Source organism: Opisthocomus hoazin, chromosome 32 (assembly GCF_030867145.1).
Source record: "Opisthocomus hoazin isolate bOpiHoa1 chromosome 32, bOpiHoa1.hap1, whole genome shotgun sequence".
NCBI classification, from domain to species: domain Eukaryota; kingdom Metazoa; phylum Chordata; class Aves; order Opisthocomiformes; family Opisthocomidae; genus Opisthocomus; species Opisthocomus hoazin.
The window spans coordinates 1971787-1980242 of record NC_134445.1 but is presented as its reverse complement, the minus strand read 5'-3'; the positions used below and the strand labels follow the sequence as shown (position 1 = coordinate 1980242).

General features: G+C 73.4%; 3 protein-coding genes across 4 annotated transcripts; 1 reads left to right on the top strand and 2 right to left on the bottom strand.

Moving 5' to 3' along the window:
* Window positions 1-442: 442 nt before the first annotated feature.
* On the bottom strand, window positions 443-2935 carry LOC142365209 (retinol dehydrogenase 16-like). Its single transcript, XM_075445843.1, has 4 exons — window positions 1787-2935; window positions 1390-1648; window positions 845-1008; window positions 443-769 (listed from the first exon to the last, which is right to left on the bottom strand). The coding sequence occupies exons 1-4, from the start codon at window positions 2100-2102 to the stop codon at window positions 540-542; spliced, it is 969 nt and encodes a 322-aa protein (XP_075301958.1). The 5' UTR covers window positions 2103-2935; the 3' UTR covers window positions 443-539.
* Window positions 2936-3037: 102 nt separating this feature from the next.
* Window positions 3038-5405, bottom strand: LOC104333121 (retinol dehydrogenase 16). Its single transcript, XM_075445844.1, has 4 exons — window positions 4895-5405; window positions 4498-4756; window positions 3598-3761; window positions 3038-3430 (listed from the first exon to the last, which is right to left on the bottom strand). Exons 1-4 carry the CDS (start codon window positions 5208-5210, stop codon window positions 3213-3215), a joined length of 957 nt encoding a protein of 318 aa, XP_075301959.1. The 5' UTR covers window positions 5211-5405; the 3' UTR covers window positions 3038-3212.
* A 241-nt stretch (window positions 5406-5646) lies between these two features.
* On the top strand, window positions 5647-8136 carry PRIM1 (DNA primase subunit 1). Of its 2 annotated transcripts, none has more exons than XM_075445839.1 (13): window positions 5647-5774; window positions 5924-6081; window positions 6159-6265; window positions 6350-6423; window positions 6597-6733; window positions 6806-6864; window positions 6935-7045; window positions 7158-7248; window positions 7330-7474; window positions 7543-7612; window positions 7687-7772; window positions 7843-7941; window positions 8030-8136. In XM_075445839.1, the coding sequence occupies exons 1-13, from the start codon at window positions 5672-5674 to the stop codon at window positions 8047-8049; spliced, it is 1260 nt and encodes a 419-aa protein (XP_075301954.1). In that variant the 5' UTR covers window positions 5647-5671; the 3' UTR covers window positions 8050-8136. The 2 variants fall into 2 exon arrangements, with proteins under 2 accessions (XP_075301954.1, XP_075301953.1); XM_075445838.1 differs by having other exon boundaries at window positions 6932-7045.
* Window positions 8137-8456: the final 320 nt, after the last annotated feature.

Below are 8456 nucleotides of genomic sequence, written 5' to 3'. Positions count from 1 at the left end.
ATGGCTCTCACCGCTCCTCGGAGAGGGAGCTGCGAGCCTGAGGCCCAGAGGCTGCTGCGGCAGAAGGCTGCAGGCTGGAAGGAGAAAAGCTCTTTAACCGGGACAGCGGCGTCCCTCCAGCGCGAGGCAGCGACGGGACAAGAGCAGTGCCAGCGCCTGCGACAGCCCCGCGGCCACGCTTGGCCACGCTGGTGGGAGCGGACGGGCCCCCGCCTCTGGCCAGGGGGATGAGCGGGACCCCTTGGCGTGGCCATCGGCCCCTCGAAGCGCTGCGGGGGCCGAGACGACGCTGCGCTGCAGCTCGGACGCGCACGGGGCTGCTCTGGGCACGGGTGCCATGGACCCACCAGCGCCACGGCCACCGCGGCACGGCCGGTCCCCCGGCACCGGGGCCGGGCGGCTCTCGGACCCCTCCGAGGCGGGGATCACCACGGGCAGCCCCTCGCTTTGCACCAGCTTTATTCAGCGCCTGAACAGGGGCCCGAGGCGAGCGGGCGCCCGCGGGGTCCGCGTCCACGTCCCCGCTCCGCTGGGCGTCCTCAGGTGCACGCAGGCTCGCCCTGGGCCGGGACGGGCAGGAAGAGGCCCGTGATGGCGTCGGAGAGCCAGGCCGGGCTGTAGCTGAGCGGCAGGAACAGGAGCCGGGCGTCCCAGCCGGCGGTGTAGCGGCTGCGGGGGCAGCGGGCGAGCAGCGCGTGCGCCATGGCGTCGGTGACCGGGGAGAGGCGGGTGCTGCCGGCGCGGTGCACCAGGACCGCGCTCCGGGCGTCTGCGTGGGCAGCGGGGTCAGCACGGCCAGTGGCCACAGCGGGGGTCAGCGGGGGGCTGGGAGGGGTGCACTCACAGGTCTCCACGTAATGGGGACCGTAGGCTGCCTTGGTCTCTGCCGGGAGCCGCTCCCACAGGCGCCGGAGGCCCCTCGCCACCACCGCGGGGTCGATCAAATCCGTCCGGAAGGCGCCGGGTTCGATGATGGAGACCCGCACCCCGAAGGGCCGCATCTCGCGCCTGGCCAGGGCGGCCGTCAGCCCGGCGGCCGGAGCCGCTGTCCCGAGCCGCGCGGGGCGAGGGGGAGCCCCTGACCCCCCTGGGAACCCCGTGACCCCCGGGTGGGTGCAGGGCAGCCCTCGCCCTGCCCGGGGGTCTCTCCAAGCCCTCCCTCCGGCTGCACAATCACGGCCCCGGCCATGCCCCGGTCTCCCAGCCTGTAGGCGACCGGGTCGGCGTTGCACGAGCCCCTGCCCAGGCTCCTTCCCTCCGCGGGGAGGGACGTAATGGGGTGCAGCATAAAACCCCGCCTGGGGTGCGAGGGGAGAGCGGTGGCGTGCCTGCCCCCCCCACGGCGCGCCCGGCTGCGGGACAGGCTGCTGGGCACCAACGCTGCCGTACCTGAGGCTGTCGGAGAAGGCCTCCACGCCGAACTTGGAGACACAGTACCCCCCGCCGAAGGAGGAGATACGGCCCATCACGCTGGCCACATTGACCACGCGGCCCCGCGCCCGCCGCACCAGCGGCAGGAGGCTCAGCGTCACCTCGATGAGGCCCACCAGGTTGACGTCCAGCACCCTGACGAAGTCGTCCTTGCTCAGCCACTCGTTAGGGGCGGAGGGGACGCCGATCCCCGCGTTGTTCACCAGCCCCCAGAGCCCTGGGGAAGGGGGACGGGGTGAGCCGGGGCTGCCCCCCTGCCCATGGCACTGCTCCGGCACCGGCCATGCCGGTCGGCAGAGCGGCGGGAGCACCGGCAGGCGCGGTGACGGTGTCGAGGGCGGCCGCCACGTCCTACCTCGGTCCCCCACACGCTCCCGGACCCAGGCGGCAGCGGCGGCGATGCTCTGGCTGGAGGTGACGTCCAGGCGGACGGTCTGGAGCCGCGGCGAGGCGGCCGCCCGCAGCTCCTGGGCCCCGGCGTCGGTCAGGCAGGCGGCCAGCACCCGCAGCCCCCGCGCGTCCAGCTCCCGCGCCAGCCGCTTCCCGAAGCCGCTGTCGCAGCCCGTGATCAGCACGAACTTCTCCGGGAGCCCCGGCACCGTCTGCCGCTCCCGGTGCCAGCGCCGCAGCAGGTACAGCCCCGCCAGCACCGCCGCCAGCCACAGCCACATCCTCGGCACCGGCAGCAGCTCGGTGACAGCCTCTGTGCAGCTGCGTCCGTGCCGTCTGATATGGAGACCAGCGCCAAGGCCCAGCCCCGTCTGCTGGGCGGCACTGGGGGGAGAGCCCGGTGCGGGGGCTGTTCTGGGACGGGCTGGCAGGGACGCAGGATTGCAGCAGCACCTCGAGAAGGTTTTGCACCCCTTGATTGCAGTTTACAGCCTTGCCTCACACAAATCCGCCCGCCCGGAGCTGTGCTTGGGCCCTGAACGGCTGTTTGTGCCGGCAGCGTCGACCCAGCCGCCCCACGGAGCCGGACTGGGCTGAACTCTCCAGAATCGGTCGGCAGCCCCTGGCCCCAGACTGCTCCCTCTCACCAGCTCCGCAGTGCTCGCCCGGCTTTGGGCCGGTGGGGGACGGCGCCTTCATCCCCTCACCCGGGACAGGCCCTGGACGAGGAGGCAGTGAAGCTGCTGGGTTGGTCCCGGACACGGGCAAACGGGCATCCGCAGCCGCAGTGATGCCCGGGCAGGGTCTGCGGAAGCGGGTCAGCCTTCGCCGCCCAGGGCTGCAGTCTGCAGAGCAAGGCACGGGAGCAGGGGCTGCTTGGGGCGCCCGACGGGCACTGAGAAGGAGGAGGAGGAGGAGGAGGAGGACATGCCCAGAGGCTGCCCAGCCCTGTGCCCAGAGGGAAACCGGCCCAGGTTTGTACGAGTCTGGTTTTTCTTCACCTATGTTAGCTCCTGGAGCGCCGGCTCGGGCGAGAGCAGCTCTTGCACCCCAGTGGGGGCTGGAGCCTGCACAGAGCAGGCGCTCGGGGGAGCAGCCCGAGACCCCGGGAGCTCCGGCAGCGGCCGGCACCGGTGCGGGTGCTGCTGGAGGAGCAGGGACACGGCCCCAGCGCCACAGCCCCGGCTGAGGCTGGAAACAAGCCCTGCCAGGCAGGGAGGGGGAGTTCTCTTTATTCAGAAGCAAGCGAGTCTGCTAGCAGAGGACAGCGGGTGTGTGAAATTCAGGGACCTGTACTGGCATGGACTCGGCGGCGGGCGATGCTGGGTCTCAGCCGTGCTGCCGGGTGCTGGCTGCTGCTGCCTGTCGGCTGCCTGCGCTGCGGCCCTGCCCTAGGCTTTCTGGGCAGGCTTGGGGTGGAATCGGGTGAATATGGCGTCTGTGAGGGCTGAGGGAAGGTAGCTGAGGGGGATGTAGATCAGCTTGGCGTCCCAGCCCACTGAGTAGCGGCTGCGGGGGTAGCGGCTGGTCAGCGCGTGCTCCATGCAGTCTGTGACCAGCTTCAGGTTGGAGTTGCATCGCTCCTGAACCCTCCTGAGCTCCATCAAAACTGCGGCGGCAGAAAGCAACAGTCAGGCTGCCGGGCTTCGACCCTCGAGCCGAACGCAGCTGAACGGCGCGGTGGGATGACGGGGCAGTGGGACACGCCGTGGCCCCGGGATGTGCCTCGCACCGGGAGAGAAACAGCATTGCTTCCCCCTTACGCAAAGTACTTACACTCCTGCAAGTAACTCTCCCCGTAACTCGCTTTGGTTTCCTCTGGGACCTTCTCCCAGAGGGAAAGGATGTTCTTCTCCAGGCTCTCGACGCTGGTGATCGCCGTCTTGAAGAAGCCTGGCTCGATCATGATGACCTTCACCCCGAAGCTGCGCATCTCCAGCCTAGAAGGGACCGAGCCCCGTGGGACGTGGGGGCAGCGCCCGAGCGTATCCGACATCCCCGGCGCAGGCGGCGCGCGGGCACCGGCTCTCCCGCAGGATGCACGGCAGCCTCGTGCCGGCAGTGCCGGGGGAGCCTGGGCACCCCAGCGGACCCTGTGCCAGCCCCGGCACACGTCTGAGGCCACCCGCGAGCAAACGTCGGCTGAGTCTGGATGGGACGGGGCCAACGCGAAGCTCGGGACCGCGGGGCCATTGCCCACAGCGTCAGGTACGGGGACAAGGTCCGAAGGGGGAGGCTCAATGCCGGGGCAGGCAGTGCCAGCCGGCGCGGCCACGGCCTCCCTGCCGCTGGGAAGCCATCAGGCAGGGGAACGAGATGGAATGAAACCTCTGCCAAGAACTCGCCTTCCCTTCCCCCGGGGCTGGCTCTGCCTGGGCTTGCTGAAAGCAGAGCAGAGGCTGCCGGTGGCAGGCGAGGGCCCCCCCGGGCAGGAGGTTGCTCCCCAGGGGCCAAAGTCCCGTCGCTGTGGCACAAGGTGTCCTGGCACCTGGCCCACGTCACGCAGCCCCACCGCCCTTCCCCTCGCGCTTCAGCCGCAGCGAAAGCGAGCTCGGCCTGCACCCGCTCACGGATTCACCCCACGAGGGAGGGGTTTGACGGGCGGAGGCCCTGCCGCCCAGTGCCCGGAAAAGCAAACTGGGAAACCGGGGGCGGCGTGCGCCGTGCCGGACTCACCGGAGGCTGTCGGAGAAGGCCTCCACGCCGAACTTGGAGACACAGTACCCCCCGCCAAAGGGGGAGACGCGGCCCATCACGCTGGCCACATTGACCACGCGGCCCCGCGCCCGCCGCACCAGCGGCAGGAGGCTCAGCGTCACCTCGATGAGGCCGACCAGGTTGACGTCCAGCACCCTGACGAAGTCGTCCTTGCTCAGCCACTCGTTAGGGGCGGAGGGGACGCCGATCCCCGCGTTGTTCACCAGCCCCCAGAGCCCTGGGGAAGGGGGACGGGGTGAGCCGGGGCTGCCCCCCTGCCCATGGCACTGCTCCGGCACCGGCCATGCCGGTCGGCAGAGCGGCGGGAGCACCGGCAGGCGCGGTGACGGTGTCGAGGGCGGCCGCCACGTCCTACCTCGGTCCCCCACACGCTCCCGGACCCAGGCGGCAGCGGCGGCGATGCTCTGGCTGGAGGTGACGTCCAGGCGGACGGTCTGGAGCCGCGGCGAGGCGGCCGCCCGCAGCTCCTGGGCCCCGGCGTCGGTCAGGCAGGCGGCCAGCACCCGCAGCCCCCGCGCGTCCAGCTCCCGCGCCAGCCGCTTCCCGAAGCCGCTGTCGCAGCCCGTGATCAACACGAACTTCTCCGGGAGCCCCGGCACCGTCTGCCGCTCCCGGTGCCAGCGCCGCAGCAGGTACAGCCCCGCCAGCACCGCCGCCAGCCACAGCCACATCCTCAGCACCGGGAGCGGGAGCGCCGCGGGACGGAGCGAGACGGGAGCGGGAGCGTCGCGGGACGGGAGCGGGGCGCGGCCGGGAGCGCTGCGGAACAGGAACGGGCGCGGCGGCTGCGCGGCCCCGGGCCGACCTTGGCCCTGCCCCCCCGCTGTCAGTTATTAATTAGCGCGCCCCCGGGCTCGGGGCCGGCGCCGGGGCAACGACTGCGGGGCCGCCCGGCAACACCGGGCTGCGGGACGTCCCACCCGCCTGTCCCCCCCTCCCCCGGCCTGTCCCCTCCCCGGGCGCTGCCCCGGCCCCGGGGCCCCGCTCCCGCAGCAGCCGGGCGGGGAGGGGGGGGCAGCCCCGGGGGTCCCGCGCCCCGCCCCTGGCCCCGCCCCTCCCGGGCTCGCCCCCCCCTCGCGCGGACCGCGGCTCCCGGCGGCCCCCGCGCGCGGCCCCGCCGCCGCCTCGCGCAATGGCGCGCTTCGAGCCCGCCGCGCTGCCCGAGCTGCTCCCGCTCTTCTACCGGCGGCTCTTCCCGCACGGCCCCTACGGCCGCTGGCTCGGCTACGGCGGCGGTGAGCGGGGGTGGGCGCCGGGGGCTGCGGGCGCGGGGGTCCCGGGGGCGGGCGGTGGCGCTGACCGGGCCCCGGGGCGGCTGTGCTGGGGGGCTCGGGGAGACACGGGAGGGCTCCGGGCCCCCCCCGACCGCGCCCGCCCCCCGCAGCGGGCGGGAACTGCTTCCAGCTGCGGGAGTTCTCCTTCACGCTGCGGGACGACGTCTACCTGCGGTTCCAGTCCTTCGGCAGCCCCCGCGAGCTGGAGCGGGAGCTGCAGAGGACCAACCCCTACAAGATCGACATCGGCGCCGTCTACTCCCACCGGGTGAGCCCCCCCCGCAGCCCCCCGCCCCCCCGCGCGGCCCGTGGCCGGCGCTGAGCCCGTCCCGTCCCGCCCCGCAGCCCAGCCAGCACAGCACCGTGCGCCCCGGGGCCTTCCAGCCGCAGGAGAAGGAGCTGGTCTTCGACATCGACATGACGGACTACGACGACGTCCGGACGTGCTGCAGGTTCCCGGGGGGTCCCCGGTGCGAGGCGGAGCGGGGGGGCGCGGGGGCCCGGGCGGCCGCTGACGTGCCACGCTCTGCCGCCAGCTCGGCCGAGATCTGCTCCAAGTGCTGGACCCTGATGACCATCGCCGTCCGCGTCATCGACCGCGCGCTCGTGGGTGAGGGTCCGGGGGTCCTGCACGGCCCCTGTCCCTGTACACCGCGGACGCATCCAGAGCACGCTCTGCCCCGAAGCAGCGCCCGGACCCCAAAGCTGGGGGCTGGGGGGGAGCAGGGGCCACAGGGGTACCCGCGGGGTCTGCCCGTTGCCGCAGCCCAGCTGTCCCCGCAGAGGACCTGGGCATGAGGCATCGCCTGTGGGTGTACTCGGGCCGGAGGGGCGTCCACTGCTGGGTGTGCGACGACTCCGTGCGGAAGTGGTCCCCGGCGCTGCGGGCGGCCACCGTGGAGTACCTGACCTTGGTGAAGGTGGGTGCAGGGGGGCCGGGACCCCAGGGACCCCCTGCCCACCCCCCAGGCTGACCACCCCTTTTCCCCCAGGGCGGAGCGGAGACCGTGAAGAAGGTGAACCTCTCGGAGCCCGTGCACCCCTTCATCAGGTGGGTGGGGACCCCCTGTGTGGCCCTGCAGACGCCGGCCGCGGCGCTGAGCCCTGCTGCTCCTCAGCAGGCGGTCGGTCGGTGTGGTGGAGAAGTACTTCGAGGCCTACGCGCTGGTGGGCCAGGACATCCTGGGCAGCCCGGAGAGCTGGGACAAGGTGCTGGCCCTCGTCCCAGAGGATATCCTTCTGGAGCGGCCGCGCGGTGCTGTGCCGGGTGCGGAGGGAGGGTCCGTGCGGGGGGAGCGGGGCCAGCAGTGTCCTGTGCGCAAGCAGCCTTGACCGCCAGCCACAGCACCGCGAGCCGCTGCAGGGCGAGTTCCCCCGGAAGCGGGACTCGGTGCAGCGCTGGGAGCTGCTGAGGGCCAGGATGGAGCGGACGCGGGTGAGTGGCTGCGGAGCTGCTGCGGGCGGGGGCCGGGCACTGCCACCCACCCGCTGCCCCCTGACCTGCCCATCCGCGCAGCGGGCTGCGGCGACCGCGAGGAGCGCGCCGTGCTACGCCGACTGGGAGATCATGCTGCAGTACTGCTTCCCCCGCCTCGACATCAACGTCAGCAAGGGCCTCGGGCACCTCCTGAAGAGCCCCTTCAGCGTCCACCCCAAAACGGGTGGGTCTGGGGGCTGGGACCCCCCCTCGGCACCCCCGGGGCCCAGCCGTGACCCCCCTTCCTCGCAGGTCGCATTTCGGTGCCGCTGGATCTGCAGAAGCTGGACCAGTTCGACCCCTTCGCTGTCCCCACCATCAGGTACGTGAGCGGGGCCGGCGGCACGGGGGGTCCTGGCTCTGCCGGCAGTCCCCCACCGCGCTCCACCCCCGCAGCTCCCTGTGCCACGAGCTGGACGTGGCCAGCGACGACGGGGAGCGGGAGGACGGCAGCGAGACGGAGCCCAAGCGGCGTGCGCGGGGTGAGCGGAGTGGGGGCTGGGGGGTCCCTGCCGCCTCCCCCACTCCCGCTCAGCCCCCCGCTCCCGGCAGACTACCGGCGGACCAGCCTGGCGCCCTATGTGCGGGTCCTGGAGCGGTTCGTGGAGGGGCTGGAGCGTGCCCGCAGGGCCGAGCCGCGCCGGAGCAGCGGTAGGAGCCGGGCTGGGGAGGGGGCCCGGGGCGGGGGGAGCCCCCGGCCCTGGGAGGCGGCTCCTTCCCCCCGCCTCTCTCTTTGCAGACCCGCCCGGAGACTTCTGAGGCCGCGCTGCCGGGGGCCGCTGAGGGACCGTCCCCGCCACGGCCGCAGGCGGGGTGGGTCCGGGGCAGCGGGGGGGGGGTCCCGGGGCCGCGGGGGGGGCCGAGCCGCGCGGGCCCCTTCCGCCGTTTGTACCTTTTCTACGCAAAGACCATTAAAGCTGTGCGGTCACCCGCGTGCCTGCGCCCCGCGACGCGCCGAACCGGGGGGGCCGGCCCGGGGGGAGCCGCCGGGCGCCCGGCCCTGCAGCCGCGGGGCCGCTGCCCCCCGTGCCCCTGCCCGCGGGGTCCCCCCCGCAGCTGGGCCAGGCCCCGCGTTCGTGCCGCCTCAGCCCCGCACCCGCAGCGGCCCCAGCGCCGAAGCCGCGGGGGGGCCCGGCGCCACGCGTAGGGACCCCGGCCCGGACGGG